This window comes from Elephas maximus, chromosome 5 (genome assembly GCF_024166365.1).
Source record: "Elephas maximus indicus isolate mEleMax1 chromosome 5, mEleMax1 primary haplotype, whole genome shotgun sequence".
Lineage (NCBI taxonomy): Eukaryota > Metazoa > Chordata > Mammalia > Proboscidea > Elephantidae > Elephas > Elephas maximus.
In genome coordinates this window covers 137,963,946-137,982,165 of record NC_064823.1, presented here as the reverse complement: position 1 = coordinate 137,982,165, position 18,220 = coordinate 137,963,946, and the positions used below count along the sequence as shown (strand labels likewise).

At 39.4% G+C, this 18,220-nt stretch overlaps 1 protein-coding gene across 2 annotated transcripts in view; it reads left to right on the top strand.

Annotated features, from left to right (window-relative positions):
- Window positions 1-18,220, top strand: part of ANAPC4 (anaphase promoting complex subunit 4) — a 48,787-nt gene that overhangs the window by 7,311 nt on the left and 23,256 nt on the right. For both annotated transcript variants that reach the window (XM_049886416.1, XM_049886415.1), the window contains exons 3-13: window positions 4,212-4,317; window positions 9,873-10,005; window positions 11,760-11,834; window positions 11,981-12,007; window positions 12,093-12,137; window positions 12,808-12,892; window positions 13,561-13,665; window positions 15,041-15,124; window positions 16,219-16,305; window positions 16,841-16,905; window positions 18,106-18,148. In XM_049886416.1, the coding sequence (XP_049742373.1) occupies window positions 4,212-4,317; window positions 9,873-10,005; window positions 11,760-11,834; window positions 11,981-12,007; window positions 12,093-12,137; window positions 12,808-12,892; window positions 13,561-13,665; window positions 15,041-15,124; window positions 16,219-16,305; window positions 16,841-16,905; window positions 18,106-18,148 (855 nt within the window). The remainder of the gene's footprint in view (window positions 1-4,211; window positions 4,318-9,872; window positions 10,006-11,759; window positions 11,835-11,980; window positions 12,008-12,092; window positions 12,138-12,807; window positions 12,893-13,560; window positions 13,666-15,040; window positions 15,125-16,218; window positions 16,306-16,840; window positions 16,906-18,105; window positions 18,149-18,220) is intronic.

Here is an 18,220-nt window from a genome sequence, read left to right as displayed (position 1 = left end):
AATGATCACATAGCTGTCATAGGCTATAGTTTAAGGATTTGCATTTTGATGTCTAAGTTTTACACTAGGGCTTGAATAGCCACCGTCCCAGTAAGAATACCTTTAAATTGAACAAGGGAGTGATGCTCTGATTTCCTGTCAGAATGTGCATGAGTGTTGTCATGTCAACGTTTCTGATTCGCATTACATTATGCTTCGCCTAATATAACCCACTGTACCCAGCTTTCTGCTGAGAGTGCCTGTTACCTGGCAGCCATCTTGTAAGGAAACCTTCACTTGTGCATCTCTCCTCCTCTGGCCTCTTGGCAGCTTTCTTGGTAGCTGTCCGGCCACATGAGTCTTGTGTGTGCTGCCAGGTTTGGAAACTAGGTGGTAAGGAATTTACAGCCTGCAAAACTGCATCACCATGTTGTCTGCCACAGCTCGTCACCAGGGTATTGATGTCTTGTTTCTCAAGGCCTTTAAATGAACAGTTCCTTTCAGAAGGATCACCACCAAGCTGGTTCCTATGAGACAGAAGTTAAAGATATCCCAAGTGTCCAACTTTTCCAAAGTGCTGTACCACTCCAAAACCAAAAAGCCCGTTGCTGCTGAGTCAATTCTGACTCTTAGTGGCCCTATAGGACAGAGTAGAACTGCCCCATAGGGTTTCCAAGGCTGTGATCTTTACAGAAGCAGACTGCTCCCCTCAGTACTCTCCCTCTCATCTTTGGGCTTGGTAATTTGCTGCAGTGTCTCACAGAACTCATGAAGCGTACTTACAGTTAAGTGGTTTATGGGGGAAGTAATGGTACAGCTCGGGAGGAGGATCAGCTTGGAAGTAACAGGAACAGCAACTCAGGACAGCATCTTCTCACCCTCTGCCACCAGGCCCTGCCGGGGGCCTTCTTGGGCAAGTGTTACACCTTGAAGTTCCGTGGGTCAGCAAGCCTTACTGTGGCTGTCTCGTGCGAGTCTCCTGGTACCGCCGTCTCTCACTGTGTCTTTGGTGTTATAGCTCCTCTCTCCGTCTCTCCGCTTCTTTTTCTCTCCCCTTCCCCCTTTTTTTCCCCCCGCTCTCCTCCCACATCTCCCTTTAAGCCTAGCAGGATGGCAGAACTGACCAGTGTCATTAGAGTTCCATTCAACTTGTTTGCATGGTCCCACCCTTACAAGGGCAACGTGTGGCTTCTTTACATTGTTAGCAGGCTGTCCAATCCCCTTGGTGGGCCCTAAGTATCTCATTTGCATAGCCTTACCCAGTGATTTGGTGGGAGTTACAAAGACTGGGGCTAGAAGGGACACATTAAGTAATTCACTCTCTTATGCCAGGACGCTTTGTTACTCTGTTGTGGTTCTAGATAAGAATACAGATCATTCAGTCACAGCAGTAGGGAGGAAGGTAGAGAATAGGGCTCTCAGTGCCATCAGATGGGTGGGTGTGAGAGTGGACACCTGTTGTCTCCATTTTCTTAGTGAAGACATGAGCAAGGGCATTGTCTAAGAGCTAGACTGGTGGGGAAAATATTGGAAGTTACAGAAGAATGTATTATTAAAAAGATGACAGGGCGAGTGGACTAGGGAAATAACAGGCTTGCCAACCAGTTTTAACAGGCACGTAAGGTTAGTGGTGGTGTAATTCGAGGGAGAGAGTGGTAGTGATTCAGTGGTAGAATTCTTGCCTTCTATGTGGGAGACCTGAGTTCAGTTCCCAGCCGATGCATCTCATGCACAACTGTCACCTGTCAGTGGGGGCTTGTGTGTTGGTATGATGCTGACGGATTTCAGTGGCGCGTCCAGACTAAGAAAGACTAGGAAGAAAGTCCTGGCGATCCACGTCTGAAAAACCAGCCAATGAAAACCCTGTGGATCACAACAGCCTGATCCCGTTGTGCATGAAGACGCCATGTTTTGGGGCCGACTTGGCAGCTAACAGCATCAATTTGAGAGAAACCACTGAGCATGGTTGTTTGTCTCTTCAGTGCTGTTCAGCTGTGTGGATGCAGCCATGATTTGGTTTAACCAAGGTTGTTGTTTGGAAGTATGACAAAGCAAGAGAGATGCAAGGAAGTCGAAGTTCCGTACAGTGAAACTTGTGAGAGCTGGAACTCAACGGGACTGCCTTGTTTTGCCGGGTCTTGCAAGTTTCCCACCTTTGACAGAGTGCAGTCTTACCAGTTTTCTATCACGCATTTTAGTGGAAAATATTTGCGTTTTCCTTCTCTGACAGGTTTCTGCCTTACACAGCTTCCGGCTTCTGCAGGTTTTACTGTAGATGCAAGGGAAGTGATAGCAGTGATGGGCCTGGATTCTGACCTCATTAAGAGTGGAAGTGAGGGCATGTGTGGGATGAATGACAGCAAATAGGTGGTGTGCTCAGCGGAGTGTATGTCCTGGTGGGGCTGCAGAATGGAGTTGGGTATTAGTAGGGGTGAGTTGGGAGGATAGAGGTGGTTGGTGGAAGTGAGAAATTTGGAACTGAGATTAGGGCACCATTGCTGTTGTTGGTAATGACAAGGTTGAGGGTGTGACCTTGGGAGTAGCTGAGCGGAGACTGAAGATGTCATCATTGGAGGAGAGGTAGTTGAAAACTGAAAAGCCTGACATTGTGGACCTGGAATTGCCAAAAGCGATGAAAAGTGGTACTGGGAAACACAAGTGAACCAGGAGTCCACAGCTCTAAGGTATGAGTGGAATGGCCTAGTGGTTTGTAGATGACTGCAGTTAAGAGGGATAGTGGGTAATATTTCGTCTCATTGCATGTGATTTAACATTAGGGATTTTAGAAAAGAGAAAAAAAAAAAAGGTCCGGAAGTGGCAGTGAGCATCAGGGAGGACACTCACTTCATCTTCTAGCCCGACTGTATACGGGCATGGGACTCGAAACAACTACCACATTGAGAGGTCTGCAGGAACGCGGTGTCTTCAGATGAGAGGATGAAGAGACACGGTATCTTGGTGACATCTGACCAGGAATTCCAGAGGGCACAGAGGAAGGGCTTTCAAAGGAAGGACTGGTGGGAGTGGGCTCAGAAGAGAGAGCATCAAGGCTGGGGAATGAGTGATTCCTTGGGAGTCCTGAATTCCCTGTGGTGACTGGTAACAGGGCACTAAGTCAAGGAGTGGTGATGAAGCTGTGAGCGTGGGGAACTAAGGTGGTGTGGGAGGCGTGTTCAGCAGCATGTGCAGTTGTGAGGTCTTCTTAGTTTCAATGGTTGTCTAGAGGCTGGAGTAGGGAGCATCTTATCTGAAGCTCAGGGAGCCCTGTAGTATCATCTTGATCCTCTGAAGTGGGTACTTAGTACGTGTGGAAATGGAAATTTAGGATGGCTAAGTGATTTGTCCTTGTGGCGCAGTGGTTAAGAACTGTGACTGCTTACCAAAAGGTCGGCTGTTTGAATCTACCAGCTGCTCCTTGGAAATCCCGAGGGACATTTCTACCTTGTCCTGTAGGGTCATTATGAGTCAGAATCGGCTCAACGGCAACAAGATTTTTTTGTAAGCAACTTGTCTCTCCCTGGGTGGTGCCAATGATTAATGTGTTCAGCTGCCAGTGGAAAGGTTGGAGGTTCAAATCTACTTCTGAAAAATCAGCCATTGAAAACCCTATGGAGCACAGTTCCACTCTGACAAACAGGGGGTCGCCATAAGCTGGAATTGATTCAGTGGCAGCTGGTACTGTTAAGTGGTCTAAAATCCATGGCTAGTAAGTGACATAGCCGAAAATAGATTCTGAGTTGTCTGATTGCAAGTCTAGTGTTGCTTGAGTATATCGTTAGGTACCCTCGAGTCAATGACGACCCACAGTGACCCCGTGTGACAGAGTAGAAGCTTCCATGCAGATTTGGCTGTCTTACATCTGCCTTTTTAGTGCTATTTATGTTCTTTCTTTGTCGTCTTGGCCAGGCTGTTTACTCCTTTCTAAAATGTAAGTTTCCAGTTGACATTACAGGTGGGACAGTATATAGGGTTCAGGGTTAAATTAGATCTTAGTGTTTCACCCATTTCTCTCAAAATACCTTATGTTCATTGTCTTTCTCTAATCTCTTCAAATTAAAAAAAAACAAAAAACAAACCAAACCCAGTGCCGTCAAGTCGATTCCGACTCATAGCGACCGTATAACTAAGTATTAAAGAAATGGGCATTTAAAAACAAATTTTGTAGTGGGGATCTAGGTTTATTTTTGGAAATTGATTTTTTATTTTCTGCCACCATCTCTGTTTTGTCGTAGGTTTTACTACATCGACTTGCAAGTTTTCACCGGGTTTGGAGCTTCCCACCAAATGAAAATACAGGAAAGGAAGTGACCTGTCTGGCGTGGAGACCAGATGGCAAACGTAATGATTGTCTTATAAAAAATATATTTTTATTATTACCAAAGAGTTGCCGGTAAAGAAAGCTCATTTCCAGAAATAATTTATTGTTCCGCTTATATCCTAGAACTTTAAATACTAGTTTAGGGTCTTTGGTTTTAGAAGGTTTAAAATTTTTCTGTAGAACCCAGATGAAGTCTATTATCTCGTTTCTTGGCAACGATAACCCTAAAATGAAATCTGATGGGCTATAAAAGCTGCTTTGGTTTTGTTCCTTCTGCTGTCCAGTCCTGCACCATTTGGCCCAGCCTCCACGTGCTGCTCACCAGTCAGTTCAGTGCCGTCGTGGTCTTCCCTTCCTTCCCCCGTAGGCCTCTCCCCACTGTATTTTTGTACTAAATGTGTGGCTCATGCTTACTCATTTCTCTGTGCATGTCCATTTACCTCACCTGAAGGACTATCAGATCCGACTCCACTTCTTCTAGTTCTGTGTGCTCTCTCTTCTCCTGGCGCCCCTTTATGTTATAGCTGGTTATGGCTGCAATGACTGAACTTGCTCTTCTCCCATCTGTTGTTTTTACAATGACAGCCCCTGTGTGATCTGTTGTGCGCGTACAGTGACTACAGTAAAATGTAAACCTATCGCTGGTGCTTTCAGAAAAAGAACTGAATTTTTTTTTTGGTATGTACTCATTGGTACAGTGGTTACAGCACTTGGCTGCTAACCAGAAGGTCGACATTCAGAACCCGCCAGTCGCTCCGTGGGGGAAAGATGTGGCAGTCTGCTTCTGTAAAGATTTACAGCCTTGGAAAACCTGTGGGGCACTTCTACTCTGTCCTGTAGGGTCGCTGTGAGTCAGAATCAACTCGATGGCAGTGGGTTTGATTTTTTTGGCTCTTTCTCGTTGCTTAACTTTTTTTTGTAGACACATATAAATAAATAAATAAAAGAGTCCTGAAAGCCCATCACCTTTCCAGACCTTTCTTGATAAAGTATGTACATTTGTAGAGATGTAGACGTACAGTATTATCAAAAGAAGGTAATTCAAGGTGTGCTATTTTGTTAGGTATTTTTTTTGGAGGGGGTAAGTTCACCCTTTTTATTTTATTTTTTAAGTTCACCCTTTTTATGTCAGTGTATGTAGATATATCAATGTATAGAAATCAGGGTTTTGAACTGGTTCAAACCGGTTCAGTCATGGCTGGTGAAGTGAAACTGGAAGGGACCTCAACTTTTTAAAATTTGCGTGATCGAGAACCATATGGGAAGGGGAAAAATTATAAGTAGAAGCCCTAGAATGGGAGATTTGGGAGAGGTGTAGTGAGCCCTTTCAGGAGCTTGATGAGTGAGATTGAATTATTGGCAGGACTCAGGACAGCAACACATATTCAAAGCCACACAGTTGGCTGCCATCTTTTATGTTGGGCACCATTGTTTCTGACTCTGCAGAATTCAGTGGGTAACAGATTTGGTTGCTATGCAACGCGTATGCTCCCCTTGTTTTCTAATAGGGAGATTAAGTTTCTAGCAGGGCTTTGACCTGTAATTTTTCCCATTCCAGCTATGGTTCTGAGTCACCCAAATTTTAAAAATTCATATCTCTTCCAGTGTCAGCACTGCCCACCCCCCAGCCCCACACCCTGGCCATTACCAAACTGGAATAAACCGGTTCAAAGCCCTGATAGTGATTAATGTATAGTAATCCATTTTATTTATATATTGTAATTTACCACTCATCTATCAGTTTGGCTTACTGTGGTGGCTTGCATGTTGCTGTGTTACTGAAAGCTATGCCACTGGTATTTCAGATACCAGCAGGGTCACCCGTGGCGGACAGGTTTCAAGGCTGGGGCCGACTGTGAAACAGACCATCTATTGCTCATGTGTAAGTTCAAGTTGAAGCTGAAGAAAATTAAAGTCCACAAGATCCACAACACAACCTTGAGTATATGCCATCTGAATTTAGACAATGATCTGAAGAATAGATTTGATGCGTTGATCAGTAATGACTGAAGACCAGATGAGTTGTAGAATAACATCAGGGACATCATTCATGAAGAAAGCAAGTGGTCATTAAATGGATGTCAGAAGAGACTCTGAAACTTGCTTTTGAATGTAGAGTAGCTAAAATGAATGGAAGAAATGGTGAAGTAAAAGAGCTGAACAGAAGATTTCAAGGGGTGGCTCAGGGAGACAAAGGAAGGTATTATAATGAAATGTGCAGAGACCTAGAGTTGGAAAACCAAAAGGGAAGAAAACTCGGCATTTCTTAAGCCGAAAGCACTGAAGAAGGAATTCAGGCCTGGAACTGCAATACTTAAGGATCCTGTGGGCAAAAATGTTGAACAATACAGGCAGTGTCAAAAGAAGATGGAAGGAATACACAGAGTCACTGTACCAAAAAGAATTGGTTAATGTTCACCCATTTCAGGAGGTAGCATATGATTGGGAACTGATGGCATTGAAGGAATAAGTCCAAGCTGCACTAAAGACATTGACGAAAAGCAAGACTTCAGAAATTGACAGAATACCGATAGAGATGTTTCAGCAAATGGATGCAAAGCTGAAAGCACTCACTGTTCTATGCCAAGAAATTTGGAAGACAGCTACCTGGCCAACTGACTGGAAGAGATCCACATTTGTGCCCATTATTCAAGAAATGTGATCCAACAGAATGTGGAAATTATTGAACAGTATCATTAATATCACACACAAGTAAAATTTTGCTGAAGATAATTCAAAAACAGTTGCAGCAGTACATCAGCAGGGAACTTCCAGAAATTCAAGCCAGATTCAAGAGGATGTGGGACAAAGGGTGTCATTGTTGATGTCAGATGGATCTTGGCTGAAAGCAGAGAATACCAGAGAGATGTTTCCCTTTGTTTTATTGACTATGCAAAGACATTCAGCTGTGTGGATCATAACCAGTTACGGATAATATTGCTAAGAATGGGAATTCCATAATACTTAATTGTGCTCATGAGGAACCTATACATAGTCCGGGAGGTAGTCATTCAAACAGAACAAGGGGATACTGCATGGTTTAAAATTAGGAACGGTGTATGTCAGGGTTGTATCCTTTCACCATACTTACTCATTCCGTATGCTGAGCAAATAATCCGAGAAGCTGGACTACACGAAGAAGACTGTGGTGTCAGGATTATAGGAAGACTCATTAGTAACCTGCAGTATGCAGATGACACAACCTTGCTTTCTGAAAGTGAAGAAAACTTGAAGCACTTACTGATGAAGATCAAAGACTACCGCCTTCAGCATGAACTACGCCTTAACATAAAGACAACAAAAATCCTCACAACTGGACCAATAAGCAACATCACGAGAAACAGAGAAAATATTGAAGTTGTCAAGAATTTTATTTTACTTTGATTTACAATTAGAGCTCACGAAAGCAGCAATCAAGAAATTAACGCAGTGCATTGGGCACATCTGCTGTAAAAAAAAAAAAAAGACCTCTTGAAAGTGTTAAAAAGCAAGGATACCACCTTGAGGACTAAAGTGCACCTGGTCAAAGTCATGCTATTTTCAATCGCCTCATATGCGTGCAAAAGCTGGACAGTGAGTAAGGAAGACCAAAGAAGAATTGATGTCTTTGAATTATGGTGTTGATGAAGAATATTGAATATACCATGGACTGTTGGAAAAATGAGCAAATCTGTCATGGAAGAAGTGTGGCCAGAATGCTCCTTAGAATCGAGGATGGTGAGACTTCATCTCATGTAATTTGGTTATGTTATCAGGAGGGACCAGTCCCTGGAGAAGCACATCATGCTAGGTAAAGTAGAGGATCATTGAAAAATAAGACCCTAACTGAGATGGATTGACACAGTGCCTGCAACAGTGGGCTTAAACATAGCAATGATTGTGGGTGGTGCTGGACTGGGCAGTGTTTCGTTCTGTTGTACCCAGAGTCGCTATGAGTTGGAACTAACTTGACGGCACCTGACAAGAACGACAACAATCCATTTTATTTATATATTGTGATTTACTAACTCTGTCTCCCTTGGTGGACATTTAGAGAGTTTCCCTTTTTTAGCTTTTATGAATAATGCTGCATAAAACGTTCGGAACACTGGAAGGAACTTTGTGTGATTAGCTCTTAGGTTGATTCCCAGAAGTGGGATTTCTAGGAGTGCTTTTAAAATTCTGTACTCATTCTGTAGTCATTTTGCTCAGCTCTTATTTTGTCTTTTAGTTATACTTAACTATATGTAGGATATGTGTAAAATTAGAAGGCTTTGTAAGTAACATCTTGAGATCTCCTGTTAGTATTTTTCCCAAAACACTAGGATCTCAAAGATGAATCATGAAAGTCAGTGTGTATTAAAACTTACTTCAGTGTGCTTATCAGTAAAAAATATGTCTCATGTTTTTGGACAGTGAAGCATGGCTTTTGTTAGACAGTAGTTATTCCAAGATTATTTTAAGTTGTTTTTAAGGAGAGGAGGTGGAATTGCCTTATATCTAGCACAGGTAGCCTGGACTGGCACATGTTGAAACTCACTGACCTCTGTTTAGAAATCCTTAAGTTTGCTAAGTTAGGAACTGGTTAATGACTTATATAGAGAAACTGCTAAGTAATTCAGCCATAGTGAAATGAGGAAGGTTCATCGTTAAGGATTAGAAATACAAAACGGGGTGCGGGGGACTCTTAAGGACAGAGCAGGTGGAATAAGTTTTTACCTTTTAGACATGTTTCAGGGACCAGTATGTCTTGGTAAAGGAGCCTTGGTGGCATAGTGCTTAAAGCAATCAGCTGCTAACTGCAGAGTTGGTGGTTCAAACCCACCACCACCTCTGTGGGAGAAAGACGTGGCAGTCTGCTTCTGTAAGTAAAGATTAAAATCAAAACTTGGTTGCCATTGAGTCAATTCTGACTCATAACAACCCTATAGGACAGTGTCGAGCTACTCCATAGGTTTCCAAGGAGCAGCTGGTGGATTTGAACTATGAACCTTTTGGTTAGCAGCCAAATGCTTAACCACTGTGCCACCAGGGCTCCTTTCTGTAAAGATTACAGTGTTGGACACCCTATGGGGTAGTTCCACTCTGTCCTATAGGGTTACTATGAGTCAAAATCAGCTAGATGGCAGTGGTCAGTAGATTATGTCTTAGTTGTAAGATATTATTGTGAATCTGTCGAGACTTGCCCTGTATTTTCTGCTTGACAGTTAGGGTTCTAATCTAGAGACAAGTAAGACTATAAGTATGGACGTGAGATGGTGGTAGATCGCTCATGAAAGTTTGAACACTTGAAGATAAACTTAAATGGAAGTGTGTTACTATTCTGTGCCATCAAGTCAATTCCAACTCATAGCTACCCTATGCGGCAGGGTAGAACTGCCCCATAGGGTTTCTTTTGGAGTAATCTTAAAAGTGTAACTATATGCAAATATCTCTTTGGTTTTTAAGATATTACTTAATGTCAGGATTTTTAGGTCAAATAATTTCTGTGGTTAAGATGTATTTAAAATAGTAAAACTGGGCAGTAAGTGAAATACCCATTTGTTTTTCTCAAATATTACACTAATTTGTTCTGTTTTTTCTTATCTTGTTTTAGTTTTGGCCTTTGCTCTTGCTGACACCAAAAAAATTGTTTTGTGTGATGTGGAAAAACCTGAAAGCTTGCACTCATTTTCTGTGGAGGCTCCAGTTTCTTGTATGCATTGGATGGAAGTGACCGTAGAAAGCAGGTAGAGTAATAAAGGAAGAAAAACTCCAGTGGTCACCATAGAACATTTGTAAAGTTTCATTTTTTAAAACGGTAACTTCTGAGTGTTGAGTGGTATATACATCTGAGTGTTGAATGGATACGTACGTTGCATTTAAATTTGGATTTTAAGTTTAGCTGGATGAAATTTTTTAATGCTTTGTTAGGCTTTTTTCCTGAAAAAATCTATTTTCTTATTGGAGCAATAATGCCTTAGTGGCCGTTTTTTTTTTTTTAAGTCGTGTTTAGAATTTGATGGCAATGATTTATACTTCCAAGTAACATTGATTAAAATTACCGATTAGCAGGTATAGGTTCTGTTTTTCTTTTCACCATCTATTTTGTCTGGAGCTTTGTTTTTTGTGTCTTAGTAAATAGTCTTGGAGTATAAAAAGTGCTGAATGGGTTCTTTCTGTGTTCATAGTGCCTAATAGTTTCCTTGTTTCATGAAAATAATTTTGCTTTCTGCGTGGTCAAGCAGTACACCAGGTGTGCAATAAAGATGGCCTAAAGCATCAGTGGGTTTAGCTATTATTGAAAAAAAAAATTCTTTTGGCTTTTGGGGAAATGTGATAATTTTCTTTGCATTTTGCGTCCCTTTCTAATTAAATTCATTAATATCAAATAAATTTGTAAGTCCTGAATATTAATTGATAACATTCCTAAGAGGTGCTTGGAAAGAATCAGATGACAAGGATCTAGCCTAGGGTTTGAAATTTCCTGATAAAAAAAACAGAGTGATTAATCCATCATCAAATAATCAAGGATTGCAGATGGTTGTATAAATTCATAGAAGGGTGGGGAAGCAGAGCATACCGTATACTTTCTATCCCAGTCCAGTTACCTGCTAAATGTCTTCCTAACACATTTCCTACTAATAGTTAATTGATGCTATGTGGAGATTCTAGGGTCTCTCAGGACAGCTACTTTGTGTAAAGTGGGAAACAATGCTTGTCAAGTCACCACTTTTTCACTTGCTTGCTCATTTATTTCCAGCCTTTTTTGGAGGTAGAATTTAGAAGGAAAAAAAAAGGGGGTAACTAGACTATTTCAAAGTGTACGTGTAGTCAGTCTTAGAAATCTGCTGACTTATCAAATTGCCATGTGCATATAAGCTATGAACCTTTGCTGTTAAGTTGATTCCGACTCATAGTGACCCGATAGGACAGAGTAGAACTCTGCCCCATAGGGTTTCCAAGGCTGTACTTTTTATGGGAGCAGATCGCCAGGTCTTTTCTCCTGCAGAGCCAAACTAGTGAGTTCGAACCACGACCTTTCGGTTAACATCGAGTACTTAATCACTGTGCCACCAGGGCTCCATACGTAAGCTGTAGAATCCACAATTAAATGATGTAATCATTGTGGTGGTCTTTAAAATTACTCTAGGTACTCATATGTTTAGTGGGGTTTCTTACATGAGAATTAAATCATAAAATCTCAGTACATGAATACTGAGTTTATGTGATGCTGAGAAAATTAAGTTTGTTCCTCTAACTGTAGAATGAGCAGACTGATTGCTTTTCCAAAAAAATAAAACCCCTTTTAAACCAAGAGCTTCCTGCTTTTCTTTTCTATTTGTGATTGGTATGGTCACTATTTTACAATGATGTAATATGTTTGTGGCATCTGTTTACTTGGTAGCGTTATAAAACTGGGCAGTGTTTTAAAAAATTAACATTTTTTAGTGGAAAGGGAAGTACAGTGTTTGCTGTTTTGTAATTTTTTTTTCCTTCTCAGTGTTTTAACATCCTTTTATAATGCTGAGGATGAGTCAAATCTTCTCCTACCTAAATTACCTACGTTGCCAAAAAAGTAAGTAACAGAGTTTGCTTTCTTCAGAATTACTGTTGCAGATTTTTTTTCTTTACTCTTAACATTTATGTGACAGTTTATAAGTTTTTAAAAATAAATTTTTATTGAGGGTATTTCTTACCTTAATCTTTTTTTTTTTTTTTTAGTTATAGCAACACCTCAAAAATATTTAGGTAAGGTACTCCTTTTTTTAAAAGTAAGATAATTTATTATTTGATATATAGTTGAAAGATAACCTTCTTGTTTTTTATATTTTAGTGAAGAAAATTCTGATGAAATTATTAAGCTCTTGGGAGATGTCAGGTAAATCTTGCATATGTCTTAAACAGCAAGTCCAGTTTCCTAAAGTTGGTATTTAATATTTGAGGCAATTTCAAGATCAAGTCCATTATTTGGTGTGTTATTTCATTGCTGACATAGCAGCTCTGAACAGTATACACATTACTGCCTGTTACTGTTTTTTTTTTGTATGGTCTTTCATTTTGGCAAGTTTTGACCAACAGTGTATCAAAATTTATCTCTCTTTAAGTAAAGGAGAACAGATGTACTAGAGTTTCTAAAATTTAGATTTAAATACTAAAATTCTTTAATACCCCTAATAGATTTAGTGTCATAGCCATGATAAAACTGATGGCACTTGGTATTAGCTGGGAAAAGTGTTACTTACTGTGTTACTGAGAGTGTATCGATACAATTGCCGTTAAAATAATATATTCTTATTTTGCTGTAAGCTGATTTTTTAAGCTAGGTGGAATTTATGTTTTTTCTTTAGATAAAAAAAAAGGGGTTAGCTCAGTATGATTGAAGATGAAGTATAAGTCGGTGGATTTGTGGGGTAATTTCAGTTGCCCTCGGGGGGGAGGGCTTTAGCACGGAGATTAGATCATAGCAGTAACAATTTCAGTCTTGATTTAAGAATTTGGTCATCTCTGTTGTTGACTGGTCCTCAGCTTGTTGCATTATTTTTAATTAGGCTTAATATTCTTGTCCTTGGAGGAAGTTCTGGATTTATTGAGCTTTATGCCTATGGAATGTTCAAAATTGCTCGAGTCACAGGGGTAAGTTTTTCTTGAAAATTTTCTGTATCATTTCTGTGAGAATGTTACAAGTAATTGATTTATGGAAAAAGAATAAAACACAGTTTTTCAGTTTCAGCTATTGAGATGATTAGTTCTTAAATGTTTTGAGGATAGTTTTCTTACTAAGATAAAATAGTGATAAGGTGTTTATAAAGATTGGGGGCTATTCGTGGATTTTAGGTAAGTTTTTTTTTTTTTTAAGGTTAGTATCATACACTTGAGTGATTGAGAGCTTTCCTATCCTGCTATAGAGAAGAGCTGGAATTTGTGATTAGAATGTAATGAAAGTCATCAGAGACAATCTTATGCTCAGTGCTGAGTCAGCCACAGCTGCCGAGTCTTAGTCTTTCTCCATAGTGTTTCCTCTCTGCTCTTACCGTTTTCCCAGGAGGCAAAAGATACTGTAGACTGTGTGGCATATGTTCGTTCTCCAACATAGATTTGGGACCTTGGAGGGATGTGTGTGTGTATTTGTGCCCTTGGGATTAAGAAGGGCCATGCAGGGGATGCCCACCCTCATGTGCTACACATGAGCCAGGTGTACGTGTTTCGACATTGGAAAACTCTTCGTGAATTCTTCCTGTATTATAAGCAGATGCAGGCTAGCAGTAATACTGAATATACTGAGGGATCTGACTGTCTTACAGATTGCTGGTACTTGCCTTGCATTATGCTTATCAAGTGATTTGAAATCATTATCAGTGGTCACAGAGGTTTCTACTGATGGTGCTTCAGAAGTTTCATACTTTCAGGTGAGTATTGATACCTAATAGCGGTAGAGAGTAAATGTATTTTTGATGGATTTTACAGGTTTTTATTTTGTCAGTGGATTCTAATGTTGATTAAAACCAAACAAACCAAAAAAAAATCTACTACTAGGAGCTTCCAAAAATCTTATGTATGGAATATTATTATAGTGAATACCATTTTATTGTCTCCGTGTACAATATTGTTTTTGTAAAAATGGTATTTTGATGGTCTGTTAATGACCTGGCCACTGTACCAATTCAACTTTGTACCATGTGTTTTCTCAAGACTTTTGACCCTAATAAAAATAAGAAAAACTAGTATTTATTGATTGTTTAATATGTGCCAGGTACTGAGTGTTCATGGTAGTTATTTGAATCTGCACTGCAATCTAATAGGTAGAGACGGTTATTATCCTCATTCTGTAGAAGAGTGAATGGGTATCACAGGGAATGCAGAACTTGCTTGGTGATGTAGGGTTGGAAAGTGGTGCCAGGCAGTCTGCGCTCTTAACCAGCGCATTGCCTCTTATATAAGGTGGCCGCTTAATATTAGAAAAAACCTTTTTTGTTGTGTGCGGTTTTTATTGTAGGGTGAGGAAACTGTTTGATCTAGTCTTTAAATTTCAGTAGCCTTGCCTTCAACAAATCTTCCTAAAATTGTCATCTTAAATATCCCAAGCACTTACCCAAAGTGCACCTGGACTCTCAAAAGTAGAACAACAACAAAAAATTTAAAAAAATGCCAGACGGCAGATTGTGTGATGCCTTCCAACAGTCTTGCTTATATTCAGAGCTCCAGGGTTGACTTAGTGGTTCACTGTGACTGTGGTTGATTTTCCCTCTTCATCCTAAGATTCTGTGAAAATGGGATTTCCAAGATTGCATTTGGTGCTGTAACAAAATGGTTTATTATTTCTATGGCATTTGTAATAGACATTTTTAATAACAGCTTTATGAAATAATTCACATGTCATTGTAACAGATATTTCACTTGTGGTTATTAATAGCTTAAAATTCCTTTTCTTTCCTTCAATAATTTGTATGTATATTTGCGATCATGTTTTAAGTTCCTCGTAATAGTGTCACAAGATAAGTCATGACATTATTCTAGATAGGTAGGGGGGATGGATGACCCAGAGAGCGTGGACTGTACACAATTAGGCAGCGGATTAGAAAATCGTAAAATGATGTCTCTTTGTCTCTGAGCTGTGTTACGCTCAAAGAGTAGGATTCTGATACTGTCTGATACGTAGGTAGACTCTTCCGTAAACGACAGGTTTGTTTGTTTGTTTGATATTGAGCTGGGAGGGACCGATTCACCTTTAAAAGAAGCAAGTATGTCTGATTGTGACTGCACTTTATTCTTTTGATTTTACAGCTCAAAACCAATCTACTGTACTCTTTCTTACCTGAAGTAACTCGGATGGCCAGAAAGTTTACTCACATTTCAGCTCTTTTGCAGGTATTTATAGCTTGTTTTATGTGAACATGTACTATAAGTGTTCTGAAGTACTGTAAATAAACTTTAAAGTTTTATTTTGTAAAGCTGTCTGTGGTTGAAGTGTCTATCCTGATAGCTGATCTTATAATCTCAAAGGAAGAAAAGGAAATTTAATTGAGAATCTGTTCCCACTTAACCCTATTTACCACCTCGAAGAAAAAAAAAAGCTTAGACCTTTTTTTAAATATTCCCATAAATAAAATCCTATTTGGGACTTTTACAAGTTTTGTTGTAAATAACGTACTGTGGAAACAGTCGTCAATCCTGTCAGTTAATTTTTGTGCAGAATAAACCCACCCTAAATTTACTTATGATTCTGTAGGTTGCCCATTTGAGCTGGGTTCATCCAGGTGGTTCTGTTGATCTGGGCCAGCTTCATCTCATCTCTGCTGGGCTTGGTCATGCATCTCTGCTCAACGGGCTGATTTTAAGTGTCCCTCTTCTGTAATGGTTTTGTCTGCTCCACACCCCTCATCCTCCAGCAAGCTAGCCCCTGCTTGTTCACGTGATGGTGGTGGCAGGGGTCTTTATTGCAAGCAGAAGCATGCAAAGGCTTTGAGGCCCTGGACTCACAGCTTCGCTTCTGCTGCATCCTGTTGATACAAAGCAAGATGCAAGGCCAGCCCAGATACAGGGGCTGGAGAAGTTGACTTGGTGGGAGGAACTAAAAAGAATTTTGGCCTTTTTTTTTTTTAAGGATCCTGTTTTAAAGCCGAATAGCTGACCAGATGAGCCTTTTGACAGTTAGTGTACAAAAAAGATATATATATATATAAAAAAGCTTGAGGGTATTTACCTTATAAGATAGAAACTTAATTTTAGGAAAGCTTTATTGTAAAATTCTAAGAATCATAGAAATTTGTATAGTTTAGTGATTATTAAATGTTAACTGTGGTCGTTTTAGCACATGATCTCTTTATCTCAAGCTTAACTAAGAGTGATTGAAAGCAAATTTCGGATTCCTGTGAGTAATTGACAATAAGAAGCATATATTATTTAATTAGCATATTGATTTAAACATTTTTACTAATTTAATTTTTTTTTCTTGCTGATAGTATATAAATTTGTCACTTACGTGCATGTGTGAGGCGTGGGAAGAAATACTGATGCAGATGGATTCTCGGCTCACCACATTTGTGCAGGTAATGTAACCAAACGTTCCGCAGAAAGAGTTAAAGAATAGTCCATGTCCGTATTTATTTTATGAGGTACAAGAGAAGAATCAGTCTAATTTGTAAAAGGCAGAGTTCATGGTTTCTTTCAAATGGCTTGGTCTAACCTCAAACAACTAGAAAATTGTGATCCGTGTCACTGAATTGTACATGTAGAAACTGTTGAATTGGTGTATGTTTTGCTGTGTATATTCTTGACAACAGTAACAAAAAAATAAAATGAAAAAAAAACTGACATGACCAAAAAAAGAGTTCTTTTTAGAGAGATTTGCACAAAGGGCTCTCTTCCCATTGGTACAACTTAGTCGGGGACAGGATTGTGGAATGGAGCAGATGGCTTCGGAGGGGCAGGTTTTGGAATAGCTGACTGTCTTCAAGTCATTGGTATTTGGGTGATCAATTTAAATATGGATTTGGGGGAAGGTTGAGGAGAAGAATTGGAGTCATGTTCCTATAATTTTGAATAAATATGATTTATTAAAATATTTATCATCGTTTTCTTTAGGAAAAGAACACAACCACATCAGTGCAAGATGAATTCATGCACCTGCTGCTGTGGGGCAAAGCAAGGTAATAAACTCATTTTGGGGGCTCTTTCTTTTCTCTCGTCTTTGAGAGCTTTTTTTTTTAATTTTTTAATTTCGAGAGTAATTCGTACTCATCGTTAAAAAATGTACAACAACAAAATGTACAACAACAAAAAATACTGTAAAAAGCCCTCTTAATTCCGTTACCCAGGATAAAACCAGCAAAACCTATTGCTGTAGAGTCGATTCCAACTCACAGCGACCTTATAGGACAGAGTAGGACTGGCGCGTAGGGTTTCCAACACTGTGAATCTTTATGGAAGCAGACTGTTACCCGGTATCAAAAAAACCAAACCCATTGCTATTGAGTTGATTACGACTCATAGCAATCCTGTAGGACAGAACAGAACTGCCCCATAGGGTTTCCAAGGTGCTACTGGTGGGTTCAAACTGCAGACCTTTTGGTTAGCAACCGTAGCTCTTAACCACTGTGCCACCGGGGCTCCGATAACTGTTCAGTGTATATCTTTCTGGACTTCACTATACACATGTTTTTTATGTAGACATAAAAATACACAAAAAATTTTAAACTTTCATACATTAATATAGATATGTGTGTATGTATATGCATACACGTACATACATACAGACATATATTGTTAGTGGCCAGTCGTGTCAGCTCTTCCTCATGGCAGCTTTATGCATACCAGAATGAAATGTGTGTATGTGTACACATATGCATATATGTATGTATAAAAGTCAAATTTTTTAGGTAACCAAATTGATCTTTTCCTTTGTGGTGTCTGCTTCTGTTGTTATTCCTAGAAAGCTCTTTTCTATCGTAAAAGCATTCAAAAGTTGATTTGTATTTTGTTCTAGAGCTTTTTTGTTGTTTGTATTTTTCTGTTTATATGTTTCAGATGTGATTTATTTAGTTATGTGTCATGGAAGGCTAACTTCTTTTTTCCTAAATATTTAGATAATTGGCCAGTATGGTTTCTCGAGTATTATATCTTTTCGTTACTGATTTGAAATGTCATTTGAGCATACAGTACATTCTCATTTATAATTGAATCTGTTTCTGGACTTTATTGTTTTCTCTCTTAGTATGAGTACCAAAAGCCTTAATTTTTGTTTACTTTGTTTAAAAATCTTGTTTATACTTAGAAGGTTCACAGTTGAGGCGGTACATTTGGGTTTTGAATAGAGAAATGACTAAAAATATTTTCTTTTTTCATTTTAGTGCTGAACTTCAGACTCTCTTAATGAACCAGTTAACTGTAAAGGTGCGGTTAAAGTTATCAGTGTGTTTAAGTGGCTCTGAAACAGTCGTAATTTTTTTTTTTTTTTTTTGTTAG